This window comes from Carassius auratus, chromosome 17 (genome assembly GCF_003368295.1).
Source record: "Carassius auratus strain Wakin chromosome 17, ASM336829v1, whole genome shotgun sequence".
NCBI lineage: Eukaryota > Metazoa > Chordata > Actinopteri > Cypriniformes > Cyprinidae > Carassius > Carassius auratus.
The window spans coordinates 15,336,291-15,358,492 of NC_039259.1; the positions used below are offsets into that span (position 1 = coordinate 15,336,291).

Here is a 22,202-nt window from a genome sequence, read left to right on the forward strand (position 1 = left end):
CTTTAGTCTCCTGTTGATAAGTAACTCTGCAACTACATGTCAACTAGAGTATTAGTATGTCTGCTACTGTAAACATATGCTAACATTTTATTTTGATGGTCAACCAACAGATAAACTGACTATATTGTTTTTGCAAGTACATCATCTTACTCTACCATACTAGATTCTACCGTTCTTGAGCTAACTAGTACTCTAATGAGAGTTAGTTGGCATGTAGTTGATTGATTAAGGGGACCATCAAAATAAAATGTAACCATATAAAACATAGAATTTTTTCAGTAGGAGTATTAAGCTCACATCAATTAATTAACATTAGCTCCACAGGAAACACTCAAATAACACTCAACATTTAACCACTCACAAGCTTAAACAATGTCAAGACATGATACAGTCCATTATTCTGTAAATTAAGTTGATTTAATATGGTGTTCATTGTGTGTTATATAAACGTATAACCACATAGTATTATCACGTAAGTATTATCTTTTATTATAATTGTTATGATTATTCATGAGTTGCCTTAAGAATACCCTTATAATGTATAATAAATACGGGCTTCATAGAAAGTGTTATTACCGAAATCTTAATTAAGGGATATTTTATTGCACAAGAGCAGGTGCATGCAATTTATATATATGTGATTAACAGCTGTGTTTACGACAGGCCTAATATTATGAAACATGTAAAAGTGGCTTCAAAATACTTCTTTTCTTTGTATATGACATTTTCTGTTTTAAAAATTTAAGTTAGCACATTCCAGATTGTATAAACGTATAGTTACATGCCTTGATTTACTGACATGTTTTGTATGTTTCTTTGTCAGGAATCTTGCTGATGTGAATAAGGATGGTAAACTACAGGCTGAGGAGTTTATTCTTGCTATGCATCTGGTAGACATGGCTAAAATGGGACAGCCGCTGCCTATGGCACTTCCTTCAGAGCTGCTAGCGCCAACAATGAGGTACTGTTGACTAGCTTGTTACCTGATATCCGATTGGCTGAAAACTTTCACATCCAAACCATTGCTCATCAATGTAAAAGACATTTTAAATTACTGTCTGAATTGCTTAAATTGTTTTGTCAATGTTTTTTCTCCATAAATATGAACATTTAGGGGGAAGCTTGGTGATTCTGTGAATGGAACCACTCCCTCGATCTATGCAGGCCTGGCTGAGGACCTCTATGAGCCTGAGCCTCCACAAAAATCAAGGAACAATTGTATGGGTTTAGTCCACACCCATTATTACATAATACAAATATCTATTACTGTCATTTAAAAAAAAGAATCCTCCCACGTTTACACCAGGTATCAAAGAGTTCAAACAGACACATTCTATTTAGGCACACAGATTGTGTAATATTATTTGTTTTGGGGAAAGACATTTAAACAATTGGTATAAATAATTTTCTAAATATTGAATAAATCTAATTTTAGTGTGCTTTACTGGCTGTGATTTGCACCCTACTGATTTTTCAGCTCCCTCCCTCCATATTGCTAAAATTTATAAATATTGTTGTATTAAAAAAGAGGGATATGTTGCCAAAAAGAGGGATAAAACAATTCACAAAAACAAGTTCTATTTTTTTTTTTTAATCAAATATAACAGCTGCTTGAAAATTCCAGTTTATTGTAATAATACGAGTGCTTTGTCTATCTAGTGACTTTTGAGGATAAGTTTAAGAAAAATATGGAGATGGGTAATGCTGAGCTGGAGAAGCGCCGACAGGCCCTGCTTGAGCAGCAGCGCAGAGAAGAGGAAAAGAGGGCACAGAAGGCCAGAGAAGAACAGGAGAGAAGAGAGAGGGAGGCACGAGAGCTGGAGCTGAAGAGGAAGAGGGAGGAAGAGCTCCGACTGGAGCGACAGAGGGAGCTGGAGAGACAAAGAGAGGAGGAGAGACTCCGAGAGCTGGAGAGGAAGGAGGTGAGAGGAGGTTTCAGATTCCTCTAAAAAAAAATGTGTTTACATTTATACTAACGGCTGCTTTGGTGTTCCTTACAGGCAGCCAAGAAGGAGCTGGAGCGCCAGCAGCAGCTTGAGTGGGAGAGGAGGAGAAAGCAGGAGCTCCTAAACCAGAAGAGTGAGGAGCAGGACGAGATCATCAAGCTCCGAGCCAAGAAGAGGAGTCTGGAGATGGAGCTGGAGGCTGTGGTGAGGATTTAGGACATCAATTTAACAACACGTTTCTATTATGTACAAAATTGTTGTAATACCTATTTTTGATAAAAGATCAAAAATGCTTGATAAAAGATTTCTCTCTCTTTTTAGGGCAACAAGCAGAAACAAATCTCTGACAAGCTTCGAGATGCTGAAGGCAAAAAGAGAATTCATAAAAATGAGCTTCAGATGATCAACCAGAAGAGAGACTCCTGCATCACAGACATCAGCTCTCTGCAGAAACAGTTAGAGGTCTGACTGCTGCATCTGTAACGGCACATATGAATTCTGAACGGGTCTTTGTGTATTCAAGTTAAATCTATTGATTAATTTCTTACTAAAATGTCCATTTATTCTTTAAAATCTTTTGCAGGAATTTAAAAGGAAGTTGGGACAGTCGACCATAGAACAGCAAAAACTCAATGACAGACTCCGCAGCCTGAGTCTGAACAACCTCCCTAGTAAGACACATGTTGCCAGTTTTGCTATTTTTAACTTTTTTGTGTGTGTATGATATAAGCATCTGGAATTGTGAACAAAAACTTGAGCATGTGAACTTTTTCCCTTATAATTGTGTGTAGTTTTCGACCTATCTGTGTTTTTTGACAGCCGATGCCAATGCAGATTATCTTTGGAAGCGGATATAATCCCGATATAATTTTTCTATTATTAATATTTAAGAAATTTTAAATAATTTGACTATGGCTTAAAAAATAAATGTGTAAAAGGTTTTTTTTTTTTCACAAATAAATAAATATTTTATAAAGTTATAATATAAAATAAAAGTAAACACTGTAAACAACAGGGCACTCAGTATTCTGGGAAGTTTGTGTGCATTGGGAATCATATTTTTCAAATAAAGCCAGGGTAACCCTCATTTTACATACAGCACACAGTGAAAACGACATGAATATGACACATATGTGTAAAGCGCAGCATAATTTGAAATCACAATCTCTCAGCGCCATCAAAATAAAAGTCCTGCCTCGAACACATCGGCCAAGAAAAAAAACGTATCGACCAATGCCGATTTAAAAAAAAAAAAAAAGTCATATATTGGTCGACCACTAATTGTGAGAGCACATATAATTTGCACGTTTGTTTGTTTGTTTGTTTGTTTTTTGATGCAGCTGTGGCAGTGAAAACTTTACAGAGGAATGTAGAAGACAAGGATCTTACCTGTCGGAAGCTTAAAGAACAGCTTAATGCTTTGGAGAAGGAAGCTGCAGTTAAATTAGCAGATATGGATCAGTATAAGAAAGAGATCCAGGTAAGCCATTAATATCTCTCAGCCATGACTAATAAATACCTGCAAACCATTCAGAGCAGCACAAACTGAGCTGCATGTTTAGTTAGACTAGTTGCACTAGTTTACAAGATGCTGCTGACTGACAGAGGACATTTTAACTTGAGTGAAAATATTTTATTCCCCAGCTATTTACCTTTTCTGTAACAAACCTTCCTTAACCGATCAGTGCTAACAGCATATAGACTGCTCCTGATGACACTAATGCGAGTAACCCCTATGCTTTTGTCCCTGTGTCTTTATCACTAGCTGTAGAGCTTTTCTGTCTGTCTGTCTACTTGTCTGTCTCTCCCTGGCTTTCGCTGCAGTTTGAGGAAATGGATGACTGCATGCTTAAAGGCCTGCTCTCTTTACTGCGTTGCCTCAGCAATCTCTTCTTCCTTTTGAAGGTCTCTTTTTTTTCCCCTTTTCCTGCTCACTTTTACTGTAGCAGCTTCACCTTTTTTTCATTACCAAAGGTTCTTTACGGCACGTATTATCAGGGATGGAAATTCAATTCACTATGCATTCTGAGTGAAACAATATTTCAGTGTGAGATAATTTAGGGGGAGATTTGGGGTTGAATATAAACAAGTTATGTGACACTGTATTAGTGATTTTATAATATTTCCTGTCTATCTGATCTGTTTTACATTAGAAGTCATTTCAGAGGTGGGGAAACATTACATTTTTAATTATTATTCGTAAAGGTTCCCACGTAATATTTATTTTAGGAAGTGTCAGTTAGGAGCAGTGTTATTTTAGCATCATCGGTAGACTATATTGTTTTTCGTAATATTTTTAATTAGTATTTATTTTTAGTGTTTGTTTTAATTTGTTTTTAATTTTTATTCATTTTGTTGTGTGTTTTTGTCATTTTTATTAGTTTGTGTTTAAGTTTTTGTATAGTTAACTAAGAAAGCACTGTTTTAGAGTGCATTCTGGCTTAAAAGTTAGTGCGAATCCTTTTATTGTGATGTCCTTCTGATCGGAAAAGGATATTCCATGAGGAAAAACTAGTCTAAATGGATTTTGAATGTGGAAAATAATGCATTGCATACCAGAATGGAGTCAGATGTCTGCAAGTTTGCTAAAAACATTACCTTATGGTCTAAATTACAGGTTGTGTTTATTTTTTATAAAAATTTTAGCTAAAAGGTATCAGGTATCTGTGTTAAGAATGTGAACTGGGTTGTTTTGGGTTACAGTTGAGTTCAGTGTGTCATAATCTTTTGGTTTGTTAATCAGGATCTCCGAGAGAGCCAGAGGACACAACAGTCTGCTTTGGAAAAACTACGCGCCATTAAGGAAGAAAAAATCAGAGAGCTAAAGAAACGCAAGCAGGAGGAACTGGAAAAGAAGAGGAGAGAAGAGGAAGAGCAGAAGTAAGCTTTTTATAAAAAAAAAAAGCTTTTCTGTTTTCTTTTTTTCCTATAATACACTCAAACTCACATGGAACTTCTAAAGAATTCATGATTTCACAACCAAAAATTCTTGCACTATACAGGCGCATCAAACTGGAGAAGGAGCGACAGTGGCAGGAGAAACTGCGGCGTGAAGAGGACGAGAAACAGAGGAAAATACAGGAGGAAAGAGAAGCCAAACTTCGTGAGGAGGAGGAGAAGGAGAGACAAGCTCGTTTACAGGCTGCTAGAGAACAAGCAGAACGAGAGCGCAAGGCCCGCGAGGACGAGGAGAGGAGGCGCAGGGAGGAAGAGGAAGAAAGGAGAGAACAAGAGAGACGCAGACTCGAGGAGAAACGGAGGCAGGAGGAGGAGGAGGACCGCAGGCGGCGAGATGAAGAAAGGAGGAAACTGGAGGAGGAGCGGAGAAAACTGGAGGAAGAAAGGAGAAAACTGGAGGAGGAACGAAAGAGACAGGAGGAGTTAAGATTGGAGGAGGAGAGGAAGCGTGAGGAGCGGAGAAGGAAAGAGGAGGAGAGACGAGAAGAGGAGAGAAGAAGGGAGCGTGAGGAGGAGGAGAGGAGGCGACTTCGTGCACAGGAGGCTGCCATGAGAGATGCGGAGGAGAGGAAGAAACTAGAAGAGGAGAGGAAAAGAAAAGAGGAGGACCGGAAAAGACAGGAAGAGGAGGACAGGAGGCTTCGGGAGGAGGAACAAAGGAAACAGGATGAGGAGAGGAAGAAGAAACAGCAGGAGGAAGAGGCTGCAGCTGTACGAATAAGAGTCGATGAACACAACAAGAAGAACTCCGTTAAATCAGACATTGTTGCTGCTCTTCTGCGCGGCCTGGAGGAGAGGAAAGGTGAGAAAAAGCGTACTGTAAGAGTTAGTTCAGTTCTCGTATCTCTGATATGATTGGAATGATTGAAAAGAACCTCGTGATTTCAGGCAGCAGACATCCTCGTGGCACACAGCACAGGAGATCAGCGGCACTGACAACGTTTAAAGCCCTCTACCCCTTCACTGCCAGAAACGATGATGAGCTCTCCTTCGAAAGCGATGACCTGATTGAGGTCAGTTTGGGAGCAAGTCTCCCAAAACTTGCCAGTCATCTGCACCAAAATCTAGAAGACAAAATATAAGATGCTAGCTTTTGCCTTTTCTTTATTTTATTTTGAAGAATTTTAACCTATTAACTGCCACTATATTACAATTAAATCCTAATCTAATCATGACAAACTATATATCGTTGGAAAGGTCTAAGACTCCCAAACAGATATTTTACCAATCTTTTTTTGTGTAAAATTATGTAAGAAAAGTAATAGATTAATTTATGGCAAGAGTGCACCTCAAAAACCTACATCATAACAGGAGTTCTGACCTTTGTCAAAAAAAAAAGAAATTCATCCTTTGAAACCCATTTTAATATCAAACATTGCATTACTATAAAAAAGGTACATCAAAGTCATGTTACAAAATGTTTTCAGCCATGAATTATAAAAATGTAGGTTTGGATCATGCACTTTCAAGTCTGTGAGTGACAGTTAACAGGTGAAACCTTTATATATGCATTTTTTTTTTTTTTTACTGATGCCACATTAAATTTCTGACATACTATTATATAACGCATTAAATAGATCAAATGTGACACAGAATTTAATATTATTATAAAAGATTGATAGTTTAAACAAATACTGTTCTTTAACTTTATATAAATATATATTTAAAAAAATCCTGAAATGTGTCATGGTTTCAGTGTCCTTTTTCTTGACCATTATATCGGCATTTTAGAATGATTTCTGAAAATCATGTGACATGGAACACGTAGTAGTAGTAGTAGTAGTAGTGGCTGCTCTATGGCTAATGATAAAGAAACAAGGACAGTTACTTTAAATAGTAATAATATTTCTCAATCTTACTGTTTTTACTGGATTTTTTATTTAGCTTGGTGACCAAGAGACTTTCCCAAAATTTTTTTACTTATTTATAGTACACACACACACATTCTGATTTATCTTTGTATGTTTTCTTTTTTTGTGTGTGTAATGCAGTGAAAATTCTGTGTTGCAGTAATAACAACTGGCATTGAAAATATTTGTGATTGTGGGAACGTGTAGTGAAGCTGTGAAACTCTGGTCAGCCTAAGGTTCAGATTTCGAGTTTACTCAGCTGGATCTGTGTTTGTTTAGGTGGATGAGAGCGTGGAGCGAGAGCAAGGTTGGCTGTATGGCAGTCGGCAAGGGAAGATGGGCTGGTTCCCTGAGAGCTATGTGGAGAAGCAGGCCAAATCAGAGGCTCCGCTCATGGCCAAACAGGCCCTAAAGCCACCGGTCTCCATCTCTGTCAGGTGTGCTCTCCAATCTGAATACCTCATACTGTTCAAATGCTTCATTTACACCTCTTGCACAATCATTTTGTACAACCTTTCTCAATCTGCACTCACAGACAAAGTCCATGTGGGTACAGAGCCATTATAGAAAACATTCACAGCTACAAACTGCATTTCTTTCAAGACATGTTCACACCAAGTCTGAAAGTATAAACTGTTACGAAGTCACAGTACAAATTATCTGTCAATATTTAGACTTTGTGTGAATACAGTTCACGAAGATGCACCGTTTCATTTCGAATGTTGAGCATGATGGTAGAACATGTGGAATATTGTAAAACCTTCTTCACCAGCAAACTGAACGAAGGACCAAGTGGATCACGGTTGAACTCCGCTTTCACCCCCACCCATGCCACAGGCTCCGCCTCCTCCAACCATGGTCAGGTATGCAGGACTCCTTGAGAATAACCGCTTAGTGTTTATGTTCGCTACAATCCTTGTGGTTAAATGCAATGACATTTGCTGCGTGTTTTCAGGTGGTGGGGAATGTGCAAGCTCGAGCTCTGTGTTCATGGACCGCAAAGACGGACAACCATCTCAACTTCTCCAAAGATGATGTGATCACAGTCCTGGAGCAGCAGGAGAACTGGTGGCTTGGAGAGATTAATGGGGTTCAGGGGTGGTTCCCCAAAAGCTATGTTTCAGTGCTGAGCACCAGTGATGCACAAGCAGAGTAAATACAAACACTGTGCCGAAGTGGTTTAATATGAATAAAAACAATGCTAAGTGTGTAGCTGTGAGTGTTACATGTACTTTGTCTGTGGAAAAAGCTAACGTGAAATGGTGTTTTCAAACTAAATCAAGGGATTTTTTTGCATACTAAAACTCACTGGTGTCCTGAGGTGCAGAGAGACTAATTCTGATGTTGTGTTGCTATACTTTCTCTGTTTGCGGTTGTCATTATTCATTTGGGATTATTCACCCCTTAGTTCCACTGATGGATCTGATACAGCAGATGGATCCAGCTATGAAGGTAAGACAAAATACATTAGGTTTTTTTTCTCTGAGGCAGAGTCTCAAAAAAGTACAGTTTCCCTTAGTAGCTAAGAGAAGATATCTTTGGTGCAAAACTGCATATGATACTGCAACATAAAAATGATTTGCTATTATGCAATAAGAAACAAAATGTGGTTTTGTGGTTCACAAAAATTGACATCATGAAGATTGCTCAATTATTAAATTTCTTATCTTATTATTGAATTTAAAGTATGGAGCTGGTAGGATTTTTTTTTTTTACATTTTAATATATTTTGTTATATTTTTGATATATTTAGTTTAATATATTTAGTTAATTTTTTTGAAAGAAGCAGTTCTCTCCACTGTATTTATTTGATTTAAAATGCTTTGTTTTTTAATGTTGTAAAATGTAATTTATTCCTGAGATGATGAAGCTGAATTTTCAGCAGCCATTACTCCAGTCTTCAGAAATCATTCGAATATGCCAATTTGCTGTTCAAGAAATATTTTTTGTTGTTATAAATGCTAAAATCAGTACATATATTTAATATTTACTTAATACTAATCCTTTGATTGGGGTAAATCCTTTTTATTTGATGAATGAAATATTCAAAAGAACAGAATTTTTTTAAAATAGAAATTTAGTAATTTTTGATCAATTAAATGCACCTTTGCTGGGGGAAAGAATTGATGCATTCATTTATTTTAATTTAAAGTCTTACTGACCCCAAATCTTTGAACGGTAGTGTAATTATTTATTTAATAATTGATTATTTTAAACATTCTTTGAGGGCAACCCAGACATTATTTCCTGTGTATGTACAGTATATTAATTTCCTGTGTATTCTGTGTCTGTTATGCTTGTGAACACACCACACATGAATCTCTCGACATCAGTATTGTCCTTGTGTTCTGAGTTACCCTGAACCATGTTTGTATGTTGATCCTGTCATCAGAATATGTGGCTCTGTACACTTACGAGAGCCCTGAGCCCGGAGACCTGACCTTCACTGAGGGAGACACCATCCTGGTATCAGAGAGAGAAGGGGAGTGGTGGAGAGGCAGCATCGGAGACCGAGCAGGAGTCTTCCCCTCCAATTACGTCAAGCCAAAGGAGGCCGATGTAATTTTATTTTGGAATTTAATGACATTTATACATGATGTTGGTTTGTGATTTTAATAATAATACAAAATTCTCCTTGTCAGGCATCAAGTCTCTCTGGGAAACTTGGAACACCTGCAAAGAAACCAGGTCAGTACATAACAACATCAAGTTATATGTCAAAATGAAATCACAGTAATTAAATCTAGCTGTTTAAACCTATAATGTGGTGTGTTGTTTGTAGAAGTGGCCCAGGTGACCACTGCGCACACAGCTGCAGGTGCAGAGCAGCTCAATCTCGCCCCAGGACAGCTCATCCTCATCCTCACCAAGAACCCATCCGGCTGGTGGCTCGGGGAACTGCAGGTGAGGGAGCAGTTCATGCTTAAATGAGCCGTTACCTCCAATTACGTTAACTAAAGAACTAATAAAAGTGATTTTACTTGATACTTTTTCCATGTGTTCCATCATATGGCCCATATGATTTATAATGGATGTATTTGTGTTATTCAGTTTTTGGTTTACTGTCAATAGTTATACAGTATATCTGGAATTGTACACACAATAATTGACGATTTAAATGGTAAAAAAAATATCTGCAAAAGTTTTTGATTGTGTCTTCAGGCCAGGGGGAAGAAGCGTCAGAAGGGCTGGTTCCCTGCTTCACACGTCAAGCTTCTGGGCTCAAACAGCGGCAAATCTACACCTGCGTCTGCGGCTGGTAAGAAACAGAACAGCTTTCCAGGGTTGGGGTTTTTCGGGGGAATCTCTCCTCATCTCTCTCTCTCTCTCTCTCTCTCTCTCTCTCTCTCTGTCTGTGCTCACTCTAGTCGGCCAAGTCATCGCCATTTACGATTACACCGCAGTGAATGAGGACGAGCTGAGCTTCTCAAAGAGTCAAGTTATCAACGTGCTAGACAAAAGCGATCCTGACTGGTGGAAAGGAGAGCTCAATGGGGTCAGGGGCTTGATTCCTACCAACTATGTGAAACTGACCACCTCTGATTCTGACCCCAGTCAGCATTGTAAGTAGAGACCCATAAACAGACCAGTCTATTTTGGTTATGTTTCTAATCATTTTACCGGGTTCTGGTTGCGTCTGCAACTATAAAATGTGCTCTCCTTTTTTTATTTTGAAAATTAAATTGGTTTCAGATTATTTAAAGAAAATGTTTTTGCTGTCTATGTTTCTTAAATGTGGGTGTTTATTATATGAAATGATTTGTATTTATGTATTACATGTATTACAATTTCGTTACATTATTATAAAGACATTTTAATCCTGCTTTTAAATATAATCAGTATTTAGTGTTATTTTATGGTGCCTTATGGTTCAATTTATTTTTGCAGTTATAACAGAAAGGGTTTTTCCAGTCTTTAACACTTGTACATGTAGTATATAATCTAATCTTAGACCTTTCCTCTTCTCAGACTCCATATTTGGCTACACGTTTATTTCTCACACAATCCTTTCCCCTTCGACTTTGTTCTTCGTTTGTGTCCTTCTCTGTAGGGTCGTAACACTTTTCCTTCCCTCATAAGAGACCCACTGTCCCCCTTTCACAGTGGAGGTGGTCCTGTTAAACCACCATTTACTCACCCAATCATCCTCCTGTATCTTTTCTCACCAGTCTTATTCCTTTTAAACTAAAACAAGGGTTTTTATTCCATTGACTGCTAATCCAGACTGATCTTAACGGATTTGTATTGGGTTAGTGAATGTGGTTTTCCTTTTTTGAATTTTCTTACATTTTTAGTTTGTTAAAGGTGGCAGCTTCTTTTATATGTTCATTTTGGGATGGTGAGATTTCACGGTAAAACTGTTGCTCCTCAGTTAGGTCATTTTAAAAGATGTTACACTTTAAGTGTGAAACTGCCTCAGTATGTCATCACAATCAAATCAGTGATAAACGTTACTTGTATAAGCTGGTTATAATGCAACTTTAATCTAAGTGTTATTAGCCTCTGGTTATTGAAGGCATCAAAGAACAAACTTGTCAGTTTTTGGAGGCACTTTCACCTTGAATCTTTAGATGGTTTTCACTCTTTTGCTTCCATTTTATTTATATTACATATATATAATCTCATTATATTAAGTTTTAGTTTGAAATCAATGTAAGAACAAAAATGAAAGACATCTTGTTACTGTCTATGGTGTATTTGCAAATATAGTTCTGCTGATGCTGTTTTAAACCCAATGCTTTTGCCTTATATTTACTGCGTTTTATACCATGTTTGTGCATGACTCGCTTCTGTATAAACAGATTTGTTAATAATATATAGGAAACTATGCAAACAGTTGTGAAGTTGTGGACCAATGCCTTAATATAATTTTATTGGATGTTGTTAATGATACTCAAGATATCTCAAATACTTGGATCTTGTACTTATTTGATTTGAAGAAATCTAGACATTAAAGTCTTTTGAAAAAAACAAAACAAACGTTGTTCCTTTTTTAAAAAGAGTTCAGTGCCAAAAACACTTCCAGATATGCATTTTTATGTAGCCATGTAATGATATAATTGTTTGATTATTATTCATATTTAATTAGATAGTTGTGTCTCATATATTTCACCACCTTCATGATCAGTTTCTAGTGACTTGCTGATAGTATTCCTCTAGCTAATCTTCACTGCCATCTGGTTATAATTATCCTACTGTTGTATTATGGGTAAACAGAATAATCCCGCATGCTTGCAGTGTTCATTACAGTAAATGAGCAGGTTTACAAAACACATTCAGGGGGGTAAACTGCTGTTTTTACGGCTCTGGGATGTGGACGATGAAGGCACCTCTAAAGGCACCCCGGATGGTCACACGGACAGACCATCAACAGGTAAGGATTGATGCTGAAGCGGTTTGCAGTGTCATCAACATGCCGCAACTGACATTTATCCTGCTTTAAAGTGTGCTTGCGTGTGTTTGCAGTAAGGTTGTTGACGGATCTTCAGCTTGTGTGTGTTTTGTTGTGTTTATGGGCTTCAAGTGTCTGGGTGAGTTCACCTGTACTGTTTTCTTTTAGGGTGTGCTGACCAGAGCACTCTGGATTCAATAAGCCCGGAGGAGAGGAAACGGCAAATATACATCCATGAGCTCATTGAGACAGAAGAGAGATACATTGAAGACCTACAACTAGTCCTTGAGGTACACCGTCACCGATCAATTAATTCACATTTATTTATTTCGGGGTTTTTTTTTTTTTTTTGCTTTTATCCAAATCAACTTAGTAATATGAATAAAACAAGCAAATTACAGAAAAGCTGCCAACCATTTTAGTGGTACCACAATACCAAGAAGAGTACTCCAAAGTTAAATTTTTTACACTTCAATTATATTTTGTGTTATTTATTTAGTATGTTATTAAATGGAAGTTTGTGTTTTCAGTTTAAATATTTTTATGATTTTATTAAATTACATATATATATATATATATATATATATATATATATATATATATATATATATATATATATATATATATATATATATATATATATACAGTATTGTTCAAAATAATAGCAGTACAATGTGACTAACCAGAATAATCAAGGTTTTTCGTATATTTTTTTATTGCTACGTGGCAAACAAGTTACCAGTAGGTTCAGTGGCGGCTCCAGACAATTTTGATTGGGGGGGGCAATGGGGGGGTCCTGGTCTTTTGAAGGGGGGTCTCAGGAAAACCAACAAAAAATACAGTGGACATGGCTAATAACTGCATATTTCTGCTACTAAACAACAAAAACACCTTTGCAATGTAAACAAATGACAGGCTACATTTGTTATTCATATCCTTCACACTGCACTTTCATGTCAGGTATATTATGCATTTTTATTGACATTGATATTTTTACATTTATTTCCAGATAGATATTATTGAGTTTACAGGCTAAAGTGGTCTTGCTGTTGTAAACACTGTTGCTTTTGTAGAAAAAATATTTGCATCACATTTCTGAATTGTTTTTATTTTTATAATGATAATTCAGAGAATGAGAAAATCTGAATAAGCCTTACCAGTGTTGTGATAATTATTTTTACGTGTTAAAAATAAATAAGTACTGTAATATAATAAAAGTTTATTCAAATAACATAAAAAAGACCAGACCCCTCGATGCCTGTGAAGCTTTTCTCCCTCAAACAGCACGCTAGAGTTATTTCTACACTACAGGCTACACACAGCAATATAAACAACATATCTGCATGTTCTCACATCACATCGTTCTTGTAAAATAATAATAAGTAAATAAACATCAAAATCACTTCGCTGAGAATGAAACACCACTTACCGGCTGCCACGATGTTGAAAATATCCTCTAGCAATTAAAAAATGCGCGTGCAGCATGAGGAATCTTCCTGGTTGGATGAGGTCGTAGTCAGGTGAACTGTCATCATGTTGGTCATTTTATTTACGGCTAAATTATTATTAATAAATTGTACTAATATTATGATTGGGCGTGGGCAGGCATTCACAAAAGTTTATGTTATTACAAAAAAAAATTGAGGAAATTTTGCTTTGACAAAAGGGCACTTAAGGGGCAAAGGAGCAGGTGCTCAAGTGAACCGGTTCTTTCGGACAATTCGATCAAATAAACCAGCTGAAAAAAAAAAAATGGTTCACCGGTTCATTTGCGCTCGATGTAATGCCGTCATTGGCGATGAGTGCCCTTCATTCAAGCCTTTGGTTTACCCGCACTTATAACATTAGCAAAGAATCAGAATCAATCACCAAAAGAATCAGTTCGGTTCAGATGCGCTCTGTGTCAGTCTGCTTCACGCTGAATCACGCATGCGCAGTTATCATCAGCTCATCGGTTCTCGAATCGGACGCGTCCGACAGAAACGGTTCTCGGTTCAGTGTATGAATAAATGTCGAAATAATTATTATTTATTATTGTTCTGCGTAGTTTGAAGAGAAACATTTTTGGATCTTTATCCCGAATATATATATTTTTTAATCAGGAAGAGGCTGGGGGGTCAAATGGGGGGTCAAGGCATTTTTTGGCAGGGTCTTGAGACCCCCCAAGACCCCCCCTGGCGCCGCCGGTGAGTAGGTTCAGTAGATTCTCAGAAAACAAATGAGACTAGGGATGCACGATATTGGATTTTGGCCGATATTCGATATGCCGATATTTTCTAAATAATTTTGGTCGATGCCGATACCGATATCGATATATATATACAAATATATACTGATATATTTAAACTTTAATTTTACTGAAGAGAAATCCATGTATCTCTTCTGTACTGATTCTACCATAAATTTATTATTTTACAAATGTAGACAGACATTCACATCTGAAAAACAGGTCAATTATTTCACTTGGAGAATATCGGTTTGGCTCATCGGCAGAAATATTCATATCGGCCGATACCGATAATGGTCATTTTAAGCTTTTATCGGCCGATACCGATATTGTGCCGATATTATCGTGCATCCCTAAATGAGACCCAGCATTCATGATATGCACACTCTTAAGGCTGTGCAATTGGGCAATTAGTTGAATTAGTTGAAAGGGGTGTGTTCAAAAAAATAGCAGTGTGGCATTCAATCACTGAGGTCATTAATTTTGTGAAGAAACAGGTGTGAATCAGGTGGCCCCTATTTAAGGATGAAGCCAACACTTGTTGAACATGCATTTGAAAGCTGAGGAAAATGGGTCGTTCAAGACATTGTTCAGAAGAACAGCGTACTTTGATTAAAAAGTTGATTAGAGAGGGGAAAACCTATAAAGAGGTGCAAAAAATGATAAGCTGTTCAGCTAAAGTGATCTCTAATGCCTTAAAATGGAGAGCAAAACCAGAGAGACGTGGAAGAAAACGGAAGACAACCATCAAAATGGATAGAAGAATAACCAGAATGGCAAAGGCTCAGCCAATGATCACCTCCAGGATGATCAAAGACAGTCTGGAGTTACCTGTAAGTACTGTGACAGTTAGAAGACGTCTTTTGTGGACTGATGAGAGTAAAATTGTTCTTTTTGGGTCCAAGGGCCACAGGCAGTTTGTGAGACGACCCCCAAACTCTGAATTCAAGCCACAGTACACAGTGAAGACAGTGAAGCATGGAGGTGCAAGCATCATGATATGGGCATGTTTCTCCTACTATGGTGTTGGGCCTATTTATCGCATACCAGGGATCATGGATCAGTTTGCATATGTTAAAATACTTGAAGAGGTCATGTTGCCCTATGCTGAAGAGGACATGCCCTTGAAATGGTTGTTTCAACAAGACAATGACCCAAAACACACTAGTAAACGGGCAAAGTCTTGGTTCCAAACCAACAAAATTAATGTTATGGAGTGGCCAGCCCAATCTCCAGACCTTAATCCAATTGAGAACTTGTGGGGTGATATCAAAAATGCTGTTTCTGAAGCAAAACCAAGAAATGTGAATGAATTGTGGAATGTTGTTAAAGAATCATGGAGTGGAATAACAGCTGAGAGGTGCCACAAGTTGGTTGACTCCATGCCACACAGATGTCAAGCAGTTTTAAAAAACTGTGGTCATACAACCAAATATTAGTTTAGTGATTCACAGGATTGCTAAATCCCAGAAAAAAAAATGTTTGTACAAAATAGTTTTGAGTTTGTACAGTCAAAGGTAGACACTGCTATTTTTTTGAACACACCCCTTTCAACTAATTGCCCAATTGCACAGCCTTAAGAGCGTGCATATCATGAATGCTGGGTCTTGTTTGTTTTCTGACAATCTACTGAACCTACTGGTAACTTGTTTGCCACGTAGCAATAAAAAATATACTAAAAAACTTGATTATTCTGGTTAGTCACATTGTACTGCTATTATTTTGAACAATACTGTATATATATATATATATATATATATATATATATATATATATATATATATAATACTAAGCTTTTTTTGCAGTATTCAGTATGAAATGATTTTGTGAAAGTAAAATATCCAAGGTAGTGTAAGAACTGTTCTTCAGAAAAATCTTTAAGGTCTTGCAGATTCTTCTATATATACACTACCAGTCAAATGCTTTTGAACAGTAAGATTTGTAATGTTTTTTTAAAGTATCATCTGCTCACCAAGCCTGCATTCATTTAATCTAAAGTACATATATATCTAAATCTAAAATACATATATATATATATATATATATATATATATATATATATACATACTGTTTAATATAACTTTTTTTATTTTTTTTATATTTAGTAATTTATTCCTGTTATTTCAAAGCTGAATTTTTTGCCTCATTTCTCTCTGATATGCTGCTCAAGAAACATTATTATTATTATTATTATTATTATGTTGAAATAGCAGAGTAGAAGTTTCTTTGATGAATAGAAAGATCAGAAGAACAGATTTAATCTGAAATAGAAACCTTTTGTAACGTTATTAAGGTAATAATTAAATTACTAATTTTACTATATATATGTGTATATATATATATGTGTGTGTGTGTGTGTGTGTGTGTGTGTGTGTGTGTGTGTGTGTGTGTGTGTGTGTGTGTGTGTGTGTGTGTGTGTGTGTGTGTGTGTGTGTGTGTGTGTGTGTGTATGTATATATATATATATATATATATATATATATATATATATATATATATATATATATATATATATATATATATATATATATATATATATGTGTGTGTGTGTATATATATATATATATATATATATATATATATATATATATATATATATATATATATATTAGCATGTATGTATGTTGTTGTTTCTAAAAATTATATTTTTCTTGTTGTCCTTCTTAAGGTCTTTTACAAGCCCATGTCTGAATCCGGTCGTCTCACTGAGGCTGAAATGAGCATGATATTTGTCAACTGGAGGGACCTTATCCAATGCAACTCCAAGATGCTCAAGTATGTGAGGTTAACTTGCAAATATTCTTTGTCTTTTACCAATGCAAAGTGTATCATGCATGATGTGTGCATTATCAGGGCACTGAAAGCAAGGAAAAAGACCGGGGGAGAGAACATGCCTGTTCAGATGATCGGAGACATCCTGGCCTCTGAGCTGTCACACATGCAGGCCTATATCGGCTTCTGCAGCTGCCAGCTGAACGGTGCCACGCTGCTGCAAAAGAGAACCGATCAGGAGCCAGACTTCAAAACCTTCCTCAAGGTAGCCTCACATACATCACTTAAACCCTGGACCCTGGACCACAAAACCAGTTATAAGGGTCAGAGACTGAGATGTATACATCATCTGAAAGCTGAATAAATTAGCATTTATGTATTGTTTGTTAGGATCGGACAATATTTGGCCAAGAGACAACGATTTGAAAATCAGGAATCTAAGGGTGCAAGTCCTTAAAAATGCATATTACTAATCAAAAATTAAGTTTTGATATATTTACTGTAGGACATGTACAAAATATCTTCATGGAACATGATGTTTATTTAATATTCTAATTATTTTTGGCATAAAAGAAAAATCTATTATTTTGACCCATACAATATATTGTTGGCTATTGCTAGAATTATACTCCAATGACTTTATTTGATAAATTATTAAGTGAAAGGCTATATTTTCAAATAATTATGTATGGCATATACATTTTTGAACGTGTATATATATCCCAGTAGTATAATAATATAGTATAGTAACGATTAATAGTGTAATAAAATATTATAATTTGTACGTAATTTATATCATAATCAATGTGAGTTTTTGGTTTGAATATTTTCTTGGGAATAATGTTAATTTTATTTATTTAATTTTTTCTTCAGAAAATTGCTACAGACTACCGTTGTAAAGGAATGCCTTTGTCCAGCTTTTTACTCAAACCTATGCAGCGGATCACTCGCTATCCTCTCCTTATTAAAAAGGTGAGTACATTGAAAATAACTTATTTTAGATCCGTTTCATTATTCTGTATCTGTTATTTTAGATGATTATCGTTAATGCAAATAATTAGTTTATCAAACCACTGAGGGTGCTTCTTAAATTAGTGAGGGAGTGAGGGTCTTATTTCATCACAATCTCACATAGTTGCATTATAATCAATGAAGTTTTCTACACATGCACAATGAATCTCCTATTTACATGGTGTCTACACTGTTATAATGAGATGATTTGTTCTGAACACAACACCTGAACAAAAACTCTGACTATTTGAGCAGTGAGTGGATTCTAATTAAAATGCCTCTGATTGCCTGTTCAAGAAATCGGCAGATATGTCTGTGATCGCTTAGCACTCACTAGCACCCCCTTTGAACCGGGCCTGTTGTTAACCAATATTTGTGTGTCCAGATCCTGGAAAGTACTCCAGGCAGTCACATGGACTATAATCAGCTGCAAGAGGCTTTGGAGAAGGCAGAGCTGCTGTGCACACAGGTGAACGAAGGTGTCAGGGAGAAGGAGAACTCTGAGAGGCTGGAGTGGATCCAGTCCCATGTGCAGTCTGAAGGCATCACAGAGGTAAATTAACACAGCACAGTATCTTTTTTTTTGATACAAGAAATAGCTGATTGTCAAAACATGTGTACACACTGGCTCAAACTTTCACGTACAGCAGTGTATTCGATTTCTACTCTTCTGTTGTGCCACTCGTCTAGAATCTGACCTTCAGCTCTCTGACCAACTGCTTGGGTCCTCGGAAACTGCTGCACAGCGGGAAGGTGTTTAAGACCAAGAGTAATAAGGAGTTATACATCTTTCTGTTCAACGACTTTCTGCTGTTCACTCAAGCAGTCAAGCAGTTCACTTTCTCAGGAACGGACAAGCTCTTTAGCCCCAAGTCCAACACCCAGTACAAGATGTATAAGACGGTAGGGTTCCACTCCTCTTTACAGAGTAGTCTTCCTTTATGGTTAAACCTTTGAACAAAAGAAAAAAAGCACTGGGGCATTGTATGTGTTTGTGTTCCTAGCCTGTGTTCCTCAATGAAGTTCTGGCGAAGCTTCCATCAGATCCGTCCAGCGATGAGCCCGTCTTCCACATTTCCCACATAGATCGTGTGTACACACTGAAGACCGAGAACATTAAAGAGAGGTCTGTTTCAGCCAACTGTTCACATGATCGGCCGCTATTTACATGACACATGAGAGGCTTTATGAACCCTTAAAGGAATGTTGTTATTGCCACACTGTATGGGCAGAGAAAAAACATCGCTTTTCATGCTGCTGAAATGCCACTGCAATTTTGATGCAAATGAATGTTAGAAAAAAAACACTTAGTTTTTGCTTCAAGCTACATTTTATGACCGGAAATGTTTTATCTTCTTGGTATCCTGCTAGGACTGCATGGGTTCAGAAGATCAAAGCGGCATCAGAAGCATTCATTGAGGCTGAGAAGAAGAAACAGGAAAAGAATTATCAATGTAAGTTTTATTTATATATCATTTGGAACACTGAATAGGAGTATTCACCTAATACACAACGATCAAAAGGTTAGAGGTCAGTAATATTTTTGTGAATTCTTTTTTTTTTTTTATTATTCAGTAAGGTGCAGTAGATTTATCAAAAGTGACTGTATATGTTACATACAGTAGGATATCCATTTAAAAAAGATTTTGTTTTGGAGTTTCTATTCAAGAAATTCTGAAAAGATAAATCCCAGTATTTTATTAAGCAGCAAGTTTGTTTTGAACATTGATGCTAATAAGAAATGTTTCTCTGGTACTAAATCAGAATATTAGAATGATTTCTGAAGGATCATGTGACACTAAAGACAAGACTAGCTTTGCCATCACAAGAATGAATTACATTTTAAAATGTATTAAAAGAGAAAGAAGCTATTTTAAATTATAATATTTCACAATAGTACTGTTTTACTGCATTTTTGATAAATTAGAAAAAGAGACTTCATGTTCATGTTTTTATATATATATATACTTTTTTTTTTTTCTTTTTTTTTTACAGCTCTATCAATGAAGGCAAGTGGAATTGGGCGCCTGCTTGTCACCATCTTGGAGGCAACAGAGCTAAAATCCTCCAAACCAAATGGTCAGTGGTTTTATTAAATGAAACCACAAAACCATTCATATGGGTCGATTTTTCATTTTTTAGGATCGGACAATATTTGGCTGAGATATAAATATTTGAAAATCTGGAATTTGAGGGTGCAAAAAAATAACAATTATGAGAAAATTGTCTTTAAAGTTATCCAAATGAAGTCCTTAGCAAAATAATACTAATCAAAATATCTTCATGGAGCATGATCTTCACTTAATATCCTAATGGTTTTGGCATAAAATAAAAATCAATCATTTTGACCCATACAATGTATTGTTGCCTTTAGCTACAGATATTCCCACGTTACTTATGAATGGTTTTGTGGTCCAGGGTCACGAATAACAATAATAATTATTTTTTTTTTTTCATATACATGCACCTTCTTTTCTTTTCTTTTTTTAGGAAAGGGTAATCCATACTGTGAAGTGACCATGGGCTCTCAGTGTTACACTTCCCGCCCCATCAATGACACTGTCAACCCCAAATGGAATTTCAATTGTCAGTTTCACATTAAAGACCTGTATCAAGATGTCCTCTGTATTACGATTCTTGATCGGGAGCAATTTTCACCAGATAGTGAGTGTGAAAAATAGCAAGTATAATACTGTTTCAATAGAAGTACATTTGAAACTGAACTACAGTATATTTATAATTTAGCATGTATAATTTCACATTCCCTAAAAACTGGCATTGTTCCATTTGTCTTTCTCACTCAATAGACTTCTTAGGTCGTACTGAGGTTCCTGTAGCCACTATAAAGAAAGAGTTTGAGAATAAAGGTCCATCCACTAGGAGTCTGCTTCTTCATGAAGTTCCCACTGGAGAGGTTTGGGTTCAGTTTGACCTGCAGCTGTTTGACCACAAAGCCCCCAATTGATGAGGATTGACTTCAAGACTGCACTTCAAGCACATCTTCTCAAGATTGCCTTAAAATGTTCTCAACTACTTTGGAATGTACTAATAAATGTGTGACCATAAGGAAGATGAGTTAACGTTCACAACTTTGCCAAGTTTAGATTTTTGATTTAGTGATGGGAACAAAAAGGGAGAATTTGAGATTATTTTTGTTAGTTTTATTGCCAAAATAATTTACTACTGGATGTAGAGATATCTCAGGACCTATATTTTGCTTCAGATATACTTTCTTTATTGCTGTACAGAAAGCTATATTTGTTATAATCGTAAATTGCCTAGATCTGAAGTTGATGAGAACTTGAATATTCTCATAAGCAACGCTAAACCAGGTGGTGCTGTTTTCAATTCATTATCAGTTTGCTTTTCCTGCCAGTTCTTCCATTTAACTTCACCATTATAGAATTAATTTGCACCAACCAGGTGATTTTCTAAAGTCTTAACCGCTTGTTCACCTGTGTAACATGGAAGGAACTTTTCTTTGCAGAAGCTTACTAGTTTTTATGTAGGAAGGTACAAATGAGGTGATTAACCTGAGATGATTAGTGAAGGTCAAATCACTGTTGATTTTGTGTGCCTGACTGAGTTTTATTTGTTTATTTATGTGTCTTGGACTATCTGCACATTTAGGCTGCCCACTATATCTGGATTGCTGTAAAGCATTCAGAAAAGGTCTTAATATTGTATATTTTTGCTAAGTTGGAGTAGTATGAACGTTTACTCACGTCACTGCGTTTGTCTCTTGGGTTTTATTTGTTTTAGTTATAAATGTAATAAAGTTGTTGAATATTCTGAAACTGTTTTTGTTCTTAAAATGTTTGTTTTTTCCCTCACACTCTATTTTCCTTCTCTTTCTCTCGCCATTTTTCGTTTCTTTTTTTGCCAAGTATCCGTTTTGAAAAACAGTCTGATTTTGTATTGTATTGTCAGAAAGACCTCTTAAGCACAAGTATGCAACAGAATCAGGTTTCAGATGCAAATAAAATGAAAATACTGTAACGTATAATGGTTTATTGTCTTCATTACAAATTAAATGTTTTATTAGT

The 22,202-nt window shown here is 36.3% G+C and overlaps 1 protein-coding gene across 2 annotated transcripts in view; it reads left to right on the plus strand.

Moving 5' to 3' along the window:
• The window catches only part of LOC113117390 (intersectin-2-like), a 32,477-nt gene extending 10,318 nt beyond the window's left edge, over positions 1-22,159 (plus strand). Inside the window, exons 10-39 of one of the 2 annotated variants that reach the window (XM_026286019.1) lie at positions 824-961; positions 1,115-1,218; positions 1,660-1,922; positions 2,001-2,150; positions 2,268-2,408; positions 2,530-2,617; positions 3,287-3,426; positions 4,690-4,826; positions 4,949-5,706; positions 5,793-5,917; positions 7,034-7,191; positions 7,527-7,617; positions 7,710-7,906; positions 8,163-8,206; positions 9,147-9,313; positions 9,397-9,442; positions 9,537-9,658; positions 9,917-10,013; positions 10,123-10,317; positions 12,315-12,436; positions 17,042-17,148; positions 17,227-17,410; positions 18,019-18,117; positions 18,542-18,709; positions 18,847-19,059; positions 19,161-19,282; positions 19,528-19,610; positions 20,152-20,235; positions 20,647-20,820; positions 20,964-22,159. In XM_026286019.1, coding sequence (XP_026141804.1) covers positions 824-961; positions 1,115-1,218; positions 1,660-1,922; positions 2,001-2,150; positions 2,268-2,408; positions 2,530-2,617; positions 3,287-3,426; positions 4,690-4,826; positions 4,949-5,706; positions 5,793-5,917; positions 7,034-7,191; positions 7,527-7,617; positions 7,710-7,906; positions 8,163-8,206; positions 9,147-9,313; positions 9,397-9,442; positions 9,537-9,658; positions 9,917-10,013; positions 10,123-10,317; positions 12,315-12,436; positions 17,042-17,148; positions 17,227-17,410; positions 18,019-18,117; positions 18,542-18,709; positions 18,847-19,059; positions 19,161-19,282; positions 19,528-19,610; positions 20,152-20,235; positions 20,647-20,820; positions 20,964-21,121 — 4,675 coding nt within the window. In that variant the 3' untranslated portion in view covers positions 21,122-22,159. The remainder of the gene's footprint in view (positions 1-823; positions 962-1,114; positions 1,219-1,659; positions 1,923-2,000; positions 2,151-2,267; positions 2,409-2,529; positions 2,618-3,286; positions 3,427-4,689; positions 4,827-4,948; positions 5,707-5,792; positions 5,918-7,033; positions 7,192-7,526; positions 7,618-7,709; positions 7,907-8,162; positions 8,207-9,146; positions 9,314-9,396; positions 9,443-9,536; positions 9,659-9,916; positions 10,014-10,122; positions 10,318-12,314; positions 12,437-17,041; positions 17,149-17,226; positions 17,411-18,018; positions 18,118-18,541; positions 18,710-18,846; positions 19,060-19,160; positions 19,283-19,527; positions 19,611-20,151; positions 20,236-20,646; positions 20,821-20,963) is intronic. The other variant, XM_026286020.1, reaches the window with a different exon arrangement.
• Positions 22,160-22,202: the final 43 nt, after the last annotated feature.